This window comes from Tarenaya hassleriana, unplaced genomic scaffold, assembly GCF_000463585.1.
Source record: "Tarenaya hassleriana unplaced genomic scaffold, ASM46358v1 Cleome10, whole genome shotgun sequence".
In the NCBI taxonomy this organism is placed as follows: Eukaryota; Viridiplantae; Streptophyta; class Magnoliopsida; order Brassicales; family Cleomaceae; genus Tarenaya; species Tarenaya hassleriana.
In genome coordinates this window covers 442,683-462,431 of record NW_010960188.1, presented here as the reverse complement: position 1 = coordinate 462,431, position 19,749 = coordinate 442,683, and the positions used below count along the sequence as shown (strand labels likewise).

General features: G+C 38.3%; 3 protein-coding genes across 5 annotated transcripts; 1 reads left to right on the top strand and 2 right to left on the bottom strand.

Moving 5' to 3' along the window:
- The first annotated feature begins 2,062 nt into the window (after positions 1-2,062).
- LOC104827193 (probable E3 ubiquitin-protein ligase RHG1A) lies at positions 2,063-5,496 on the top strand. Of its 3 annotated transcripts, none has more exons than XM_010560309.2 (3): positions 2,063-2,285; positions 2,437-2,541; positions 5,212-5,496. In XM_010560309.2, exons 1-3 carry the CDS (start codon positions 2,157-2,159, stop codon positions 5,470-5,472), a joined length of 495 nt encoding a protein of 164 aa, XP_010558611.1. In that variant the 5' UTR covers positions 2,063-2,156; the 3' UTR covers positions 5,473-5,496. The 3 variants fall into 3 exon arrangements, with proteins under 3 accessions (XP_010558611.1, XP_010558627.1, XP_010558620.1); XM_010560325.1 differs by having other exon boundaries at positions 5,231-5,435; XM_010560318.1 differs by lacking the exons at positions 2,063-2,285; positions 2,437-2,541 and adding exons at positions 4,607-4,829; positions 4,981-5,085 and having other exon boundaries at positions 5,231-5,435.
- On the bottom strand, positions 5,461-14,140 carry LOC104827210 (DNA polymerase alpha catalytic subunit). Its single transcript, XM_010560339.1, has 30 exons — positions 12,914-14,140; positions 12,652-12,822; positions 12,486-12,569; positions 12,316-12,390; positions 12,130-12,194; positions 11,868-11,958; positions 11,583-11,765; positions 11,087-11,250; positions 10,885-10,999; positions 10,479-10,658; positions 10,293-10,406; positions 9,876-9,995; positions 9,455-9,772; positions 9,275-9,364; positions 8,912-9,030; positions 8,760-8,832; positions 8,620-8,676; positions 8,405-8,497; positions 8,049-8,171; positions 7,873-7,970; positions 7,740-7,785; positions 7,505-7,618; positions 7,319-7,402; positions 7,003-7,209; positions 6,828-6,904; positions 6,471-6,690; positions 6,216-6,269; positions 6,010-6,129; positions 5,844-5,918; positions 5,461-5,751 (listed from the first exon to the last, which is right to left on the bottom strand). Exons 1-30 carry the CDS (start codon positions 14,066-14,068, stop codon positions 5,611-5,613), a joined length of 4,626 nt encoding a protein of 1,541 aa, XP_010558641.1. The 5' UTR covers positions 14,069-14,140; the 3' UTR covers positions 5,461-5,610.
- Positions 14,141-14,593: 453 nt separating this feature from the next.
- LOC104827185 (mitogen-activated protein kinase kinase kinase 2-like) lies at positions 14,594-16,071 on the bottom strand. The gene has a single exon (XM_010560296.2). The coding sequence runs from the start codon at positions 15,890-15,892 to the stop codon at positions 14,819-14,821; it is 1,074 nt and encodes a 357-aa protein (XP_010558598.1). The 5' UTR covers positions 15,893-16,071; the 3' UTR covers positions 14,594-14,818.
- Positions 16,072-19,749: the final 3,678 nt, after the last annotated feature.

Below are 19,749 nucleotides of genomic sequence, written 5' to 3'. Positions count from 1 at the left end.
ATATATCGGGCTAGCCTGGCTCGTGGCGGGCTGGCTCACCACGAGCCCAGTCCGTGACGAGTCGGCTCGTTTGGCACGTTTTTTTCTGGGCTCAATTATAATCAGCCCAGCTCAGAATAATATGGGTCGGTTTGCGAGCCAGTCCGCGGGTCCGAACGCATTTTACACCCCTAGACATCGACCACGACCAATCCAATTTGCAATTTGCAAATTTTAAATTTTATTTTAACAGATTTCGTGCTGGCTTGACGTATTTTTGCATGGATTCATATTATATGAATCTTATCAACTCTGTAGCTCAGTTTCATAGTATTTATGTAAATTTATGAGTGTAAGATTCTAAATACACATTCGAATGTGGTCATATTATTATTGTTATTATTATTATTATTTGACAAGAAAAAAACAGGCTGGAAATTCTTCATTCTATTAAAGGTAAAAAGCATTTTGAATCTCATACATCATGGTATGTCGTTTGTGTAGACTGATATTTTTTTCCTTTTTTTAAAAAAGATATTATTTCATGATAATTGCATGTCATAAATCATTCGAGGTTCTACTGAACTATTATTAATATGAGTTCGAATCTCTCTGTAAAATGAATTTTTTTTCCCTTAATTTTTTATATTTTCCCTTATTTTGCTAGGTCCTAGGCTATATAAAGATGTGATGGGTGGCCATTTTTCTTGGGCAAACAACAAAATTTCATATGCACTCGAAATCTCATTATAATCATTTTCGGTTTGTTGTTTTTCTTCCTGATTCCCAATCGACCTCGTCTATAATCTCCTTTGGTATGTATGAACATCAATCACCTCCTTTTTGCCATATTTATATCGTTTTTTACGTATATATTCCGTGTTGCTCAAGTTATGATTTGAACAGATATATATATATATATATATATGGATCTCTGATAGTTTATCGGGATATATTTTCGTCATGAATATTAGAAAACGTTTTCAGGTAAAGCTTTGTTCTTGTTAATTTGTTTCTCATTTGAAAAAAAAAAAGATTATCAGTAATATCGGCAAAAAACTTTAACTAACGTCGTTTTGAAGAAGAAAAAATCTCATTACCGTACTGACTTAATTCATAAATCGTTCGAGGTTTTCATTGTGCTGAGTATATTATCGGTGTTTCAACTGTTTGTTTTGAAGAATTTGATTTCAAAGACTATTCGTTATCGTCCATATACATGTATGTATGTATATATGTATGTACATTACATCCGAATTTATAAAGAAAAAAACATTCAAGTGAGTGAACAGCATTTCATGAGTGCTTCATTCGCTATCTGTGTTTCTTTTTGGTAAGAAAATGGTGTCATTGCTCAATTAGATTTGATGTTTTATTTAGTATTTCATTTACATTTAAATCTTTTTTGCATGGATGGAGCCATAAGGATATATATATTCTTCTATTTTCGGATGAAAGTTTCTACAATCAATAGATATTATGCCTGTTTTTGCTCTCGTCCCTCCTACGGGGAATCTTTTCTTTATTCCCTTTTATGGTTTAGATCATGGTTATTCCTATCCTTAATTGATAGTTGCTGAAAGTAGCATATATCTGAAAATATATATTTTTTTTTTATAATTCAAAAGTTTACCAAACCTTTGGCTCAACTACATCTCCCGGAAGATTGGAGAAGTCCAGGTGAAATTTGGATTTGAACCAGGATAAAAACATGATTTGCATGTTCTCTTATCACTAAACACTCAAATTTGGATTCTGAAAAAATAATTTAGTCTCTAATTTTTTTTTAAAAAAAACAGTGTTGTATATTTTAAAAATATTAACAAAATTATCATCAGAAATACTTCACTTAATATACTTGTAATACTGGTCTAATGGACCGTTTGACATATCTTGCGCAGGTGGCGGAGCAAGTTGAACTCGTTGCATCAAAAGCCATGAACTTTACAAACAACACGCAAGGCAGTGACGTTAATGCCGACACGTGGCTCATCAACAAGGAGCCACGTGTCATCGTCACGGACTATGCCGATGAATTTGCCAATCTTTCGAACAGTCCTTTCAGTTTTCAGAGACTACTGTGTGGGGAAGATTGGTCTCGATGGGACACCTTCCCGACCGTTCACCCCGGGTATTGGGCTCAAAACGCTGACCCAAACGCAAACGCAAGCGCTGAAATGGGCGACTCACTGGTTGTGTCGGAAGTTACATCGCCGAAAATGAGCGATAGTGACCGGACGGAGGAGTTCCTCGACTCGCTGGTCGGAGCTAACCCGACCTTGAGGCTGCCCCATTTGCCTACTCAGGTATGATCACATGAGACTTTAAAGCTTACATGATGATACACACACACACACACACATATATATATATATATATATATAGAATATCGAACTTATAAGATCAACAAGAAATTATGAGATTGAGAAATATGAATCATGTGGGCGAAAATGGCAGGAAATGCTTGTAATGTTCGAGCAGTGGTTACATGCGTCGTCTAGAGAAGAACATGAAGCATCACAAGAACATTTATTTTCCGACACAGACACCGTAACATACGAGGTTGGCCCGCGGGCTAGCCTGGCTCGTGGCGGACTGGCTCACCACGAGCCCAGTCCGTGACGAGTCGGCTCGTTTGGCACGTTTTTTTCTGGGCTCAATTATAATCAGCCCAGCTCAGAATAACATGGGTCGGTTTGCGAGCCAGTCCGCGGGTCCGAACGCATTTTACACCCCTAGACATCGACCACGACCAATCCAATTTGCAATTTGCAAATTTTAAATTTTATTTTAACAGATTTCGTGCTGGCTTGACGTATTTTTGCATGGATTCATATTATATGAATCTTATCAACTCTGTAGCTCAGTTTCATAGTATTTATGTAAATTTATGAGTGTAAGATTCTAAATACACATTCGAATGTGGTCATATTATTATTGTTATTATTATTATTATTTGACAAGAAAAAAACAGGCTGGAAATTCTTCATTCTATTAAAGGTAAAAAGCATTTTGAATCTCATACATCATGGTATGTCGTTTGTGTAGACTGATATTTTTTTCCTTTTTTTAAAAAAGATATTATTTCATGATAATTGCATGTCATAAATCATTCGAGGTTCTACTGAACTATTATTAATATGAGTTCGAATCTCTCTGTAAAATGAATTTTTTTTCCCTTAATTTTTTATATTTTCCCTTATTTTGCTAGGTCCTAGGCTATATAAAGATGTGATGGGTGGCCATTTTTCTTGGGCAAACAACAAAATTTCATATGCACTCGAAATCTCATTATAATCATTTTCGGTTTGTTGTTTTTCTTCCTGATTCCCAATCGACCTCGTCTATAATCTCCTTTGGTATGTATGAACATCAATCACCTCCTTTTTGCCATATTTATATCGTTTTTTACGTATATATTCCGTGTTGCTCAAGTTATGATTTGAACAGATATATATATATATATATATATGGATCTCTGATAGTTTATCGGGATATATTTTCGTCATGAATATTAGAAAACGTTTTCAGGTAAAGCTTTGTTCTTGTTAATTTGTTTCTCATTTGAAAAAAAAAAAGATTATCAGTAATATCGGCAAAAAACTTTAACTAACGTCGTTTTGAAGAAGAAAAAATCTCATTACCGTACTGACTTAATTCATAAATCGTTCGAGGTTTTCATTGTGCTGAGTATATTATCGGTGTTTCAACTGTTTGTTTTGAAGAATTTGATTTCAAAGACTATTCGTTATCGTCCATATACATGTATGTATGTATATATGTATGTACATTACATCCGAATTTATAAAGAAAAAAACATTCAAGTGAGTGAACAGCATTTCATGAGTGCTTCATTCGCTATCTGTGTTTCTTTTTGGTAAGAAAATGGTGTCATTGCTCAATTAGATTTGATGTTTTATTTAGTATTTCATTTACATTTAAATCTTTTTTGCATGGATGGAGCCATAAGGATATATATATTCTTCTATTTTCGGATGAAAGTTTCTACAATCAATAGATATTATGCCTGTTTTTGCTCTCGTCCCTCCTACGGGGAATCTTTTCTTTATTCCCTTTTATGGTTTAGATCATGGTTATTCCTATCCTTAATTGATAGTTGCTGAAAGTAGCATATATCTGAAAATATATATTTTTTTTTTATAATTCAAAAGTTTACCAAACCTTTGGCTCAACTACATCTCCCGGAAGATTGGAGAAGTCCAGGTGAAATTTGGATTTGAACCAGGATAAAAACATGATTTGCATGTTCTCTTATCACTAAACACTCAAATTTGGATTCTGAAAAAATAATTTAGTCTCTAATTTTTTTTTAAAAAAAACAGTGTTGTATATTTTAAAAATATTAACAAAATTATCATCAGAAATACTTCACTTAATATACTTGTAATACTGGTCTAATGGACCGTTTGACATATCTTGCGCAGGTGGCGGAGCAAGTTGAACTCGTTGCATCAAAAGCCATGAACTTTACAAACAACACGCAAGGCAGTGACGTTAATGCCGACACGTGGCTCATCAACAAGGAGCCACGTGTCATCGTCACGGACTATGCCGATGAATTTGCCAATCTTTCGAACAGTCCTTTCAGTTTTCAGAGACTACTGTGTGGGGAAGATTGGTCTCGATGGGACACCTTCCCGACCGTTCACCCCGGGTATTGGGCTCAAAACGCTGACCCAAACGCAAACGCAAGCGCTGAAATGGGCGACTCACTGGTTGTGTCGGAAGTTACATCGCCGAAAATGAGCGATAGTGACCGGACGGAGGAGTTCCTCGACTCGCTGGTCGGAGCTAACCCGACCTTGAGGCTGCCCCATTTGCCTACTCAGGTATGATCACATGAGACTTTAAAGCTTACATGATGATACACACACACACACACACATATATATATATATATATATATAGAATATCGAACTTATAAGATCAACAAGAAATTATGAGATTGAGAAATATGAATCATGTGGGCGAAAATGGCAGGAAATGCTTGTAATGTTCGAGCAGTGGTTACATGCGTCGTCTAGGGAAGAACATGAAGCATCACAAGAACATTTATTTTCCGACACAGACACCGTAACATACGAGGTACATAATTGAATATATATATATATATATATATATATATACATATACCGACAAAGTAATCTATGTACAGTAAATGTGTTTGTGGGTTTCTATATATCCAAAAAAAATATTTTTGACGGTCATCAGAAAATAATGGCACTTGCAGAAAGGGTGGGAGATGTCTGCTGCGGGATAGATGAGAATCTGATTAGGAGGAATTATGAAGAAGAAGAAGATGATGATGATGATGATGAACATTGTGTGACATGTTTAGATGTATTAATGTGTCGTGATATGTCTAGCATAAACTGTGGCCATGAATTTCACTTTGCATGTATCATGCAATGGCTAAATGCCCATAATTCGTGTCTCCTCTGTAAGAAACAAGTCCTCAGGTTTTGCAAATAATGAAAGGCGCCATCCGTCTTTAGCTGATCGGATTTCCCATCAACCTTCCAGGACTTAACACAACATTTATTCTATACAATCATGTCTGGAAGATCCTCTTTTAAGTTTTTTTCCTGTGTTTATTTACATTACAACTGATCAGATGGTTATGTCTGAGAGCAGCAGCCATCCATAAGCACACCGGTCTCGGATTCTTCGTACTGTCAAAGCTGCTAGCTCCGCCACTGGCCTTATCTTAGCCATTGCTTTTTCAACTTGAAGCCTGAGACCAACTTCCATCTGCCATTGCAATATAATGACAAACGGAATTACAGTTTCGCAATCGAGAGATGAAACAAAAAAGAGTATAAGCCCAGAAAAAAGAAGGAAACCTTTTCTAGGCTGCATTCTGTGTCCAAGATATGGCAGAAGTATGAGAGTTGCCTATACAATTCTGCTTCGGTGTACTGTGTGGGGCAGACAAGTTTTTGCAATCAGAACTTATGTTCTAAAAGAAATTCAACCAACAGAGATATAATTTTACGAGGGACTGAATACCGTTCTTAGGAGGGTTCCATTGCAGTGTGGATAATTCGGGCAAACTGTCCCTTTTTCAGAGCTACCAAGCAGACGCATGTTGAGGCACCGGGTTGTGAGCTTGCAAGATTCGTCGTCGCACTAAAATGGCAAAGAAGTTATAAGCTTGAATGATTTCGCAATCGGGAACTATAAACATGGTATGGGCAAGAAGAAGGTAAAGGTACCGTCATTACGCCCTTGTAATACTTCGAAAAGAACCCGTCAACTTGTCTTTTTACCTGAAACAATGTCAGAAAATGTCTTTAGCAATCTAAGTAGTTATGTTTGTATACGGAGCAGTAAGAAACAGAGATTTTTTTGCTCGGGCATAATAATCACAGGACTGAAAAACGACATACACATCTTACGAATATAAACCAAGAGACCGAGATTTGCTTGGAAAACTCAAGTTAAAAATCCTTTAAGATATTGATGCCTACCTGGTTGGCTATCATTGAAGGAGATATTCTTCCCATGTCACCTTCCTGTGGACATTTCGGGCAACGCAGTTTAAGCCAGAAAAAATGGTCTGATTCCTCGGTTTCAGTTTTCACATGTTTCTCGGTGATTGACGCACTAATAGAATCCAGTATAATAGGACAGTTGAAAGCGACAGAGCAGCTGGGACATGTTAATGTTAATGGCTCGCAACTTTTGTACCTGCAGTTTCAAAAAAAAAACTGTGGTTACAAGTCTTGAATATTCAAGAATGTTTTTGTTATGTCCTCATCTATCTAGAGGAAAAGAATAGGCCATAAAGATTAAGGAAATTTAGATTTGGGACTGGGCATTGTTACCTCTCCCCATTGTCTGGGCCAAAAAACATCATGCTAGAAGGATCACTGCTGCTGGCTTCATTTGATTTACCTTGGTACTACAGCAGGAAATTATTTTTCAAAAGTCGTCAAAGATACGGATTTGATCAGTGGGTGAGAACCAGAGATACTACTACTGCAAACAAGTGTTTTTTACCTTTGAAGAGTCGAGTCCTAAACAATCGGCTAAATGCTCAGGGCTTGTGCCCTGAATCTCAGCGCATAGACGCGAAACCACCGGATGAATCTGCTGGGATAAGTAGTAATCGATGTCAACCAACCATATGCCATCGCCTGATGTCACCTCGTCAGGATGTCTTGCACGTTGAGCAATCCCCGCTGAACTAGCAGAGCTACTAGTTCCCTGTAAAGTTGCAATGATGCAAAAAAATGTGAGGAAATTGAGTAGAAAGCCAGAAAATATGAGTACCAAAATTTCCCGTAACAAAGAGGTGGCTTTCTGTGTTGGAAACCTGTTCATAGCAGATTATGTAAGGCACGGTATCACCAGCAGAGCAACCAGTTGAATAACCACGTTGCTTCAATCTGAGCGCCACCTGAAAATGTGGTTAGGCCATATTCCATCAGAGACTCGGAGAGGAAAGTTCCAGCATGAAAACAATAAGCATGATCTGGATAACGGAAGCTATTATACTCACTTGAACATGTGGGTGGCTCCTGGCATCTGGATAAGATTCCGGTGGTTTAGTCAATGTCTTGGTAATGACATACTTCTCAAGCGAAACTTGTCCACTTCTCATCTCCTCTTTTATCTGTTTTGTTAAGAAAGCAACAGATTTCTTAAACTTATTAGTAGTGCAATCAGTAGATATTGGGAAGAGAGAGAAAACAACAGAGAGAAGAAGGCTAATGACTAATTCGTAACGAAATCACCTTCATGAGAGAGCTATGTATTGCTTCGACAACATCCTCACACGACCTGCATAGAAGATGAGGGTAGATGCCAGTCAACACTATTCTCCTCAGCAAAACGAGTAAAAGCAACGGCCATGGTTTGAGAACATACCCTCCTGACAAGATTTTAGTCAAGCAAAAGTCTCCGATTTCTTTCGCAAGAACACTCCAGTCACGACGAACCATATCCAGACCTTTTTGTTCAATGACCTGAATTGAGAACGCAGCTATTGCTCAGATATTTTATACGAGCAACAGTAACCAGGACAAACAAAAATTAAAGATTACCTCATAAGGCTTCCCATCTTTAAACTGCAACTTGACAGCTGCATATTTTTTCTTTCTGAGAAGAAGCATTCTCTTATATAGGCCATCGAGGTCAATTTCTAAACACCTATACTTCTTGTTAACCTAGAAATTGAAAGAGAAAAGATGAGACTTGAAATCAACTGATCACAGTTGTCATGTAATTGTCTACAACAGCATATCAGGGCCCATAACACAACAATCAATACTAAAGCGTTTCTCTATTTTGCATAGGAAACCATTTTTCAAGGAGCTACAAAACAGTAATAATGTAGGGAAAGCCATTTCAGAATGTTTCGTGCAACAAGAGACAGAATGTCGAAGTCACAAAATTGTACCTCTTGAATGACTCTTGCTGCTATGGCTTTTGCCTCTGTGATATCATCTAGTCCACTGTGAATCATGATGGAATCTGTGTCACCATATACTACCTGCACAAAAAACAAAATTTTCATTCTAGATTTGAAAAAAGAGAACATTGAAACATGATACTAATTTCTATAATGAAATGTCCCTCTAGAGACTTGATATAAGTCGAGGTATAGTAGATGACCTCCAAGTTCAAATGGTTCTGGACAAGGTCCACAGCTCTTTGCAGGATCTCCCTTCCCTGAAATGTTTGGCAGTTTTGGTGATGGCACGAAGAATCATATCCATAACTCTCTCACTAATAGACGCAGAAACACAACCTACCTGTAGAGTTATGAGCTCTGCAAGAGGTTTTGCGTAGAATCTTGAATGGGAAAACCCGAGACATCCATACATACTGTGTTTAGACGAATAGCAAAGTGTTACTGATACTAGCTGATTTGAAAGAGACGAGAAACATAACCATGAATACTTACCTATTGGCTGTGAGTTTCAGCGCCTGCTGCTGAATGTCGAATTGACGGTACTTGAGACCCGTTTCCTTTTGCATCCAGGATTTGACCATTCTCCTTCTACTGACCAAATCTTTCAGCAACTAGACCAAAAAATATTGAAATTCAACATTTACCCTTGTCAGCCCAGACATAAGAGCAATGGTTTCAGAAGATGAGTCAAAGATTAGTTTAATTGATGTACAGAAAGCAGTGAAGAATATAATATACGTCTGTGAACATTGATTGTGTGAATTAGCTGCTGATTCTCACTATCCATGAACAATCGGTTCTATAGATACTAGAAAAGTCCAGTGTACAAAGCAACTCATTCAGTGCCAAGTATACCTGAGGTAGAATTCCAGTTGTCTGACTTGATGGCAAACGAGGAATTCCGTCTTCTTCTCGTGGAACAGTTGTGAAACAAATATTATACTCCTGAAACCAGTTATATCCAATTTTAGCTACAAAGCAATGAACAAGTGGAAACAGCCAACAGAAATGTAAAACAGGAAACAGTCTACTAACCTGTATAATAGAGGGGTAAAGGCTGTTGAAGTCGAGAAGCAATACATATTTGTCATATAATCCTCTCTTTGGCTCCAACACAAGTCCACCAGCATAGGCAGGTCCTTTTTTTGTTTTGCTGCTGTGATGCACATCATTCGCCAGGTGAGCATCGTCGAGGTCCTGATCATCTACATTTTGACCCTCAGGACCATAATTTATTCTTCGTTTCGCCGATTTTATTTCTTTAGTATGAGAAGAATTTTTATCTGGTAGAATATACTTTCTCGAATAGAAAGCATGCAATAAATAGTACTCAATTCTCTGCGCCCTGGCTCCCTAGTAATAACGAAGAAAAAAGATCATGAGTCTGGCTTGGTATGATTTTTCTAGAAACCCAAAACAAAACTGTGGGGAAGAATTGAGGAAGGCAGGATATTACCTGGAGAGTTTTTCCCCAAAGATTGCCACTAATATTAGTCAGTTGGCGAGTGAGTGGGAGAACACTTAAATGAAACATAAGCTCCATGGATAACCAAGAATCTGTCTCGCCACATTCAATCTGAAGTCACGAACACAAAAACATTCTGGTAAGTCAGCATACGAGATCATTTCTAATAATCCTAAGCATGATATCTGAAATTAGTTTTACTCCTACATATAACCCAAACATGTGATTCCTTCTCATCAATACGTGCACCGATAGTTTGTTTTTTCTCGCAAGGAAATCCTTAAAAGACACCATCTAAATAGGTAATGACATCCCATCTGTACATTACTATACATAAAACAGACAAGAAGTGTGTCTCAGAAACAAAAGAAAAACTGACATGCAAGTGAGCTAACTGTCAGAACTTACAAGTTCTATAAGTGATTTGGATGTCTGGAACATTTTGGGTACATCATGAGGTGCTATCTCTTTCCTGTCTTTGTTCAGCTGTGTCTTCGAAAGTTGTGTTAAAGAATAACTGACCTGGAAGAAAAAATACGTATACGTCAGGTTACTGAGTTTGAGCACATTACTCGTAAAAGTTGAGTATCGTACCTCTTTTAACAAGTCACGAGAACACAGGTATGTATCACACAAGAGCCTCCCAGCAACACAAGACATGATCCCCAGGCTAGCTCCTGAGCCAAACATAGTGTTTCCTCTACCAAGTTTAGGCATGAAAGAGCGCCTGAGACGACCAAGTTTCGACCACATGCTACTTAAAACTTTGCAAGCCTGCATTGGAGTGAGAAAATGAGAAAAGGAATCATCAGGTCTTTGGGAGAAATGAGAAAATGGACAAAATATACAGCAGCTGTATCATCCAAAACCCATTTAGTTCGTCTAACATTTGTTTAAGGACAATCATGTCTTCTGCAGAGTTGCCAGTGGTTACAGAAAACGGTAAGGATATTTAATCATTTTTTCCTAAGGGAAAAAATTAGGAAGAAAATTAAAGTACCTGAGCTCTCTGAAGAATAACATCCAGATCATACCCCGATATATTATGCCCCACAAGAACATCACTGTCCAGTTTGTTCAGTTCTAAAAACAATCTGTTTAGCAATGCTCTTTCGCTGCAGCATAATTTTCAAAAGAATTAGAAAAGACAACTCAAATTGTCCAAGATCCATTTGGTGCACACAATAGAATTAACAAAATACCTGTTTTCATAGCTTAGAACATTGCATCCAGTCTTGGAGTTTCTGTCTGCCACTTCTTTTGGCCAACCCATTGGGTAAATGGTTCCATCAGGATTCCGAACAACAGTAAAATGACTAAGAATGCCAGGTTTCTTCCATTCAGAGCCTAACATTGGACCATCAATCTAAAAGATCAAAAGGAACATTCCCTTGGTTAAGAAACTATGAAAACCAGAGAACTATGGAAACTAATCAGCAAAAGAGAACTGATCGGCGTAGAGCAGAGACCCTACAAAGTTATATGGGTATCATATGTTATGAAACACAAAGAAAAAAACATAGATATAAGAAAGCATTGAATTGTGAGGAAGGGAAATTTGTCAGAAAAAACAACACTTTTGAGTCCCTCCACATGCTTCAAAGTTAACGTGAATAGTAAGAATCATTAGGTAATGCTGTGAGTACGAACACAGAAACAACAGCCTAAGAAGCATCAGTCAAATGTTATAGAACAAACCTTCGCTTTATGGCAGCTGATAACAGATGCGGAGACAATTTCATTGATGTTCTGCTTTTTATTGATTATAGTCTTTAGATTTATGGCTGTAACAACAACAAAAGGGACAGCTTCGTACTTTGAAGACAACCCAGAAATAACCTTAGGAGAGTCAACAGTTATCTCAAACTTGCACCAGCTCACCTGCACAAGATCAAACCCATAAGTCATGCTAGGAACCAAATTGTTGGAAATAATTGACTGTTCATAGCATAATTAAGATGCCCCTAATTTTCAAAGCCTTACCCGTTGAGAAGGTGGACAGATATAGAAGTTTGAAATTGATAGCCAAGAAGGCCCTTTGACCTTCCTTTTAATGATAAAAAGTTCCAAAGCACTGCATATAAACAGCTGTATAAGCAGAGGAGAATTGCACAATGTTTACAATAAGTCGAATGTGTTAAACACTTCAGTAAGAAGCTCATGAAAATCAAGAAAATGCAAACTTGACTGACCAACAACCATGTACAGGGAAATGTAACAAAAACAAGCAGTAAACAGCTTAAACCTGGTATGAGTCCCAAGTAAAGCACAGAAAGTCGCGCCTTTTAAATCTGCTGGAAGTGGAGGATCCTATGTAACAAAGGAAGAGCACTTATAACTTACATTTAGACTGTAAAGCATAACCAAAGAATCTTAAGGCCTAAACCATCTTAGGTTAATTTGATTAGAAGTTAGAACACTGAAAATATACCTTAAATGGATAATTTATCTTCAACACATAATGCTCCCCGGAAGGCACATCAGACCGCTCAAAAGCATAGTTCCTCTGAAATTCATCCATAGCGCGTCAAGTGAGAAACAAAGTCAAAACAAACATATTGCTGCTAGTATTCATGAAAACAAGTGAACTAATATCCAGACCTTGACAGGTGTCACGCTAAAACTTGAAACATTGAGCTGCAACAACTTCTCAGCGATTTCGTTCTTGAGATTCGAAGCCATTTCCTGAGAAAACATTGCTAAGAACAGTAAATAACATATGGGGATGACATTGCATCCCTTTAGAATGTTGGAAAAACAAACTCACATGCAACTTTCCTCGGAGGGATTCCTTAGAAAGTTGAGAATCTTCAACCTCTTTCTCAAGCATGACTAGTTCATGAGATGGAAAAACAGAATCATTTGGAATGGCATACACGCATCTCTGGATATTTTTCACCACCACACAGCAGCTCTGGTATGTAGTTCCTGTTTTAACCTGACTTGTAGAAACAGGATATCAGAAATCCACAACCCTAACGCGTAAATTCAGAAAGCAGCCAAACAGCCAAAGAATAATGGAGAATCACCTTCCCAAACAGATAGATTGTGCCCATACTCGCACCAAAATGTTCCTCATAAGCATCGAGAATGTAAAATCGTAGAGACCCATCTTCGTCCAAATCAAAATCAGATTGCACTCCACAGTTGGACCCAGCCACAGCGCCATTCTCACCTCCACCTCTGTTCATTACCTCCTTCCAACCAGCAGTGGCGCTTAAAGCAGGATCCTTTTCTTTGACATCGATTTTCGCATTCAATGTAAATACTTCTTTTTTCACGTCTGGCTGGATCTTCTCCTCAACAAGGTTTGTATCATTCGATTTTACATCGATAACACTTTCCCCTGCGATAAATTTGATATGCTCAGCACTCTCTGTAGGACAAACATCGGGCTCTGCCATATCTTCCTCTTTTACCTCCTTCGAAAACTCGTTTTCCATGGAAATTCGGCTATCTTGATCGATGAAAGCTGCAGAACCTCGTGTTACAGGTTCTGGGTCAAGCTTTGATATGCTCGGAGCATCCGAACCCCGATTCTTGTCCCTAGAGGAGGTGATTGAAACCGTACCCAGTTTCCCTCTCTTATGCCTCTCTCTATCGGCTTCGTCTGGGGTCAACTCTGCTATTATCTCGTCAACAATGCTTTCGCACTTTACCTTATCAGTCTCCTTGCCCTTCTTGAAAACCGATGATGTGAACATCGAAGAAAGCCTCTGCTTGCCCATCATCGCCGCCGCAGCCGTAAGCGAGGGATTCGTCTTCTTAGCCTGCGGTTGCTGGGTTTGGTCTTTACCCTTTTTCTCGATTCTCTTTTTCCTCAATCTGCCACTGAACCGACCCTCGCCATCAGATTCATCCGAAGACTCAGGAAGACCGGCCTTCGTCCAATCTTCCTCCTCGCCCTCGTCGACATACCCAAGACCGCCGCTTCCGTCGTCTACCAAGAAACCTCGCACCTCCTCCCGCCGCCGCGCAACAATCGCCTCGTACTCCTTATCGTCGACCGTGTCATAGATCGGCTTCTCCAGCTTGATGTCGTATCCGCCGCCGGAAGAAGATAGATTTCGGCGACCCCCTTGCTTAATAGCTTTCAGCCGCTCGATTGCCTCCTTCCTAGCCGCTGCCGCCTCCCCACCACGGCCGCGTCTTCTGCCATTCTCCAAATTGTTCTCGTCAGTCATCTTTTTTCTTCTCCGTTTAGAGCCGATTTAGGGTTCCCGCGACGATGGAGATCGAAGTCTGGCTTAGACAGGGTAAATGATCGCTGAGGATGGCGGGAAAGACTTTAGGGTTTTCGCGCCTAAATGGAGATCTGAATCAGACACGGATTCAATTTTCAAATGGTTCTTTCCATTTCCATGTGACCGGAAAAAATAGGCCCATAATTTATAATGGGCCTACAATCGGCTCTTCAAACCCAATGGGCCTTTTATCCCATGTACCAGTTTCAAGCTATAAATTTTACGGAAAAAAAAAAAGAAAATAGGACATTAATTTATTCATCAAAGTATAAAATGTTAAATAAAGGCTCTAAATTTATCATTCGGGTTCATTGGATATAAAGCTAAGGATATTCTTGCTTCATACAACGTACCGATTGACCGGTACCGGTATTTCTTTCTTTCTCTCTTTCATGACTATATCGTATTATGGGAAAAATTAATTTGAAAGTCACACAAAGGGAAAATAGCAAGGAAGTCTGAAAATCCATGCAGAAATAATAATTACGCGAATCGAGTTTTCATACAAATCTCCAATAACAAAGATTAATTTGATTATTTACATCAACAAAATGGTTATCCAACGGAATAAATTATAACCGTTGGATTCGACTGACCCTAACTGGAATTAAGACATGAAAAAAATCTGTGAAAAACAGGGAAACAACTCTAATACGCGACTCTGTTTTCCCACGTTTTATCCAACTCTAATCACCGGACGGTGACCCAATTGTCCGTGACAGACCAATCGGGGAAGCTGTCATTTGCCAGATTGCCGATTCTCTCGTCCGGCGAATCGAACGGCTGGTATTGCGTCTGTGAATCCAACGATTCTGAAACCCAATCGGGAAAATCGAATGGCCCTTTGGGTGACGCCGAAATTTTCTCTTTCTTCAATCCAACGACGAATTCTTCTCGTTGATGATGATCATCGTGGCCAAGATCGACGGCTACGAATGGGTGGCTCAAAAGCATCTCAGCCGTCCATCTCCTCTTGGGATCTTTAACGAAGCACTTCGACAAGAAATCTCTTCCTTCTTCCGATAAATCTCCGGGAATCCTCGGAAGTTCGTCTCCGACACCGATGCGCATCAACAATGCCATGAAGTTCGAGCCTTCCTTGAAACTCCATGCCGTTTTGCCGCTGAACATCTCAACTACGGCGCATCCGAGCGCCCACACGTCCGCTTGTGATCCGTACTCATTGTTGTTCACCGACTCCGGCGCCATATACAACGGCGTTCCCCTGATCTGCAACCCTTCTGACGCAGTCTCCTCTCCGTCTACAACTCCCGTTCTCTTCGCCAGCCCGAAATCAGCGATCTTAACGGCGCCGTCATCGAAAATCAGAATATTCCCGAGCTTTATGTCGCAGTGAGCGAAGCCACCGGCGTGGATATGACGGAGTCCCCGGAGCACCGATAGGGTGTGGCCGCGCACAGCGGATTCCGGTAGTCCATTTCCGCCGGATTTCTTGACGTGGGTCGCCAAGTTTCCTCTCGAAGCGTACTCCAAGAACAGGTTATACATCTCCTGGCCGTTCTCGACCGTCTGATCGTGTCCCAAGCACCGTACGATCTCAGGGCAGTGACCGAGCTGATCCAGCACCGATTTCTCGTTCGCCAGAGATGCGGCTCCGTAAAAGTCTGCGGATTTCACGGCCATCAGTGGTGGGAATTGGCCGGAATATTTACTCGCCGGCGTCGCTAAGCTCACGGTGGCGAAGGTCCCGTATCCGATAGTTTCTCCTCGAACCCAGTCCATGGATGCTATCCCAGATGCCATTTCTCGAGGAAATTCAAGAAATTATACTATGGGGTTGTCCGAATTGGGTGATTTGCGAAGGAAAGTTTCCTCTTTTTGAATCCAGATAGGTTTTGGTTTCCTTGGCAAGTAGGGAGAAACGAAGGTGAGGAATAACAGAGCACGAAGCTCGTGACTATTGCTTGTGGCTCCTCGGCGCAAAGTTCCTCTTTATTTATATACCGATTTCGTAGAAATTTCGATCCTATTATAATAATATGATTTATTAATTCAAAAAAGGTTTGAAATTGTGGGGATAATTAATGCACGTGACGAGAGCAGATATTTCTTGGTGTTACTAACTGCTAAAAAAACGAAATGAATAACGTGCGATTTCCAATGGAGCGCGTAAATAAATATCGCACGACTCTTATTCAGCTTCAGATTTGGAAAGTTTGGCCTGAGATCTCTCCTGATATCTTTCGTTGTCCCACGCGGCTCAGATTTTTTCCATCTGTGATAACTGTGTAACATGCTGTTATATTTAATGCAATAAACTATAATGATTGTCGTAATTATTATTATTATTATTATTATTATTTGCATGTTTACTAGTGCCATCGTTCATGGCTCTTCTGAAATACCAGCGACTACTCCTCAGTTCAATTATATAACTCATTAGTTCGAGGTTTCGAAATACCCATGCACGAACTAAGCGTTTTTTGTCCACTTTGCCAAATATGATTCGTATATGCTTCCAATCACAATCATATAACATGCTGATTTTTGTTTTATTCACATTTGATAAATTGAGGTGATTGAAATGAAAATTCGAGAACCAAGGTTGGCAAAACTATATTATTTTCTTGCCATAGTCGTATGATATCTTCACCGGATTTAGGTTAAGTTATTTAATGTGCGTAGGGATAGGATAGGATCCTCCCGGCATATCTCACTCTTTGTAATTGTACCCTAATATTCCACGCTGTCATTATTTGTATTTTCTTATCAATATTACTATATAAATATATGTATATTCCCATCACTAGAAAGTTGTACGAATATCTTCAAGGGTAGGAGTTCAACAATGTCCATACCACGGTATACGATACAAAATCCTTCATATCGGAGCATCCATATATATTAATCTAAGAGATAATATGTTTCGATTCATGATTTCTGAATAAGAACGGCATCTGATCTTCCAATTATGTAATGAAATATATATTTCCACGTATACATTGCTATATATAGTAATTATTTGGTGCGGCAACTTGCTTTTTGCTTTTAAGGGATATTTTTCAAATTTTACACATGCATAGTTGTTATATGAACGCATATATCTATATATATTGATGTATTTATTTTTCTACGATGGTAATTACGAGTTTCTGGAAAGATGACGAGAGAATCGCGGGAAATTCAGAGACTGAAGTCTTACATCATCACTACTCTCTGCGCAAGTTGCGGCTCTGTTACATTTTCTTATTAAAAGAACACACTAGAAATGATCACGTAATAATTACGATTCAGACCGATATTATTTGTATATAATATAAAATATAAAAAGAAAAAGAAATAACTGACATAAACAGACCGTGACGAGGAAAGGGGCTCGTCCATCGAGACCAAGCTGAGGTTCTTAGCCGTCACCTGTTGGCACGTTCTTTCTCTCTCATTAGTTCCTTAAATGTAACAAAGACCACCAAATTCACCATATCTGTTATTTACCATGAATACATACGTATATATATATATATATTGTAACCCTAATTTTCCCTTTTATCTTTTTCCTTTCGGCTACTTTGGTGTAATTTGATCCATTTGTATTTCCTATCTCATGTAACCGAAAGAAAAATGCCACTGCAGCCTTTTCAGCCGCATATATGCGTTGGCGTAATGTACAAGGTTTTTGTTATTAGAATCCAATGTGGTGATATTTTTAAAATACAAGGTATAATCATTTAAATTCATCATTGACGTGCAAGGGATGGAAATTTTGGCTTCCACTTGAATTTCGTTTCCAATAATTTTTGTTTTATTTTTTAAATAATAACTATTTTATATAAAAAAAAATTGTTGCAAATTTAGTTTTCCTAAATGTTTTAATTCCGATTCACTATAATGTATATATGCATTGAGGAGGAATGAAGGGTTGACGCGATGCCTATATCTTCGGGTGGAAGTTGTGAGCCTACTACGTACAAGTTGCTGCGACCACTTATTTTATATTAAAAAAAGATTGATATAAATGAAATAAAATAAATTGACGGCGTAATACAAGGTATATCGGTTCATGCATATTATAAGATATAGTTATTTTGTTGTCCTCGACGTTGACCAGATCCATGTTTCCGCTTCAATCATACTTTGAACTTAAATATTAATTAATTTTAATACCGTTGTAGTATATCAAATAAACATCTTATCAGTTGTGAGAGAGATTTGATATGTACATGGCCTATATCGTATCCCATCAAATTTTCCGAAACTCTATTTTCTTATTTATACAAAACATGTAAGATGTAGTAAAAATCTTATTAATATTTCCATCAAATTTTATTTATATGCTCCAATAATTTATTTGGTAGATCTTTGGAAATGGAATATATATATATATGTGTACGGATCCAGATAAAATAATGTCATCAAAAGTTAGTTATAAATTCAGACACAGCAAATGAATCATACAACAACTGTTTCTGTTTCAATACATAACATTTCAAGGCCGTCGTAAAAGATAAGAAGAACAAAATATTATATTCAAAAATAAAACGGAGAAAAGTTAGGAGTAATGGATATGAACCCACCGCCCAGTCAACTTGGGAGATTCACTGAACCCGTCCCTAAGGACCAGGACCATCCATATATATAATATAGATACGGGGGCGGAAATATATATTAAATAAAATTAAGTTGGGCAACTACGAATTTTCTTCGGTTTCTATTTATCCTCACGACGAACAATTTGCCACCAATTTTTATTTATTGGTCCTGACCAGTTTCTTATATTGGATTCAATTTAGGTAGCAAATTAATGCACACTCGAATATTTTTTGGGATATTCTTTCATACAGAGAACGCATAATTGAAACTTGACTTCAAAAGAAGATTAAACTTAATGACTTGTCAAGTTGATTACAGGTTTAATGCATAATTAAAATTTTTGAAATATTCAAAAGAATATTAAACTTTAAGACTCCAAGTTGATAAACAGATTTATTTAGTGTATGATTGCCCCTTTGAAGTGGGAAAGGTGACGTCCAATCAAAACTGGTAGACGACCAAAAAAAAATCATACGATGGTTCTGCATGATTAATTTTAGGTCATAATAAACTATCCAAATTCATCGGCCTAACGAAGTTCATGCACTTCGAATTTAAACACGTGTTTTTTTAAATTAATGTATGGAGAAACAAAAGAGAGAGTTGGGTCAATGGGCATTCTCCAGCATGCCAACTTTCTCTGTACGATGTGTTCATTTTCGATTTTGTTTGAAATTTTCAAAGAAAACGCCCGCCGTTTGACTGTCCGTTTTATTGCAAGAGCTCACAGCATTAAATTGAAAATATCTCATCAAAGTTTTACGCCAAATGGATAATGCGGGACACGTGTATCTATATGTCGGCGTACTCTAAAATTGAACCACGTGATGGGAATTCGGCCCATATAACAGGGTTTACGGATTGAATTTTGGATATGGGCCTATATATTAAAAGGCCCAATATCAGAAGCTGGGCCTAAAGTCCAGATAAAGATTTGAAGTCCGAGTGAGGAAGTGGTTATGACATTTTTCCCCCCCACACGAGAAAATGGTTACAATTCGACATGGGAATGGAATCTCACATTCGGATAATAATATTCTATTTATTTGACAAATTAATATGTAGGATATTGG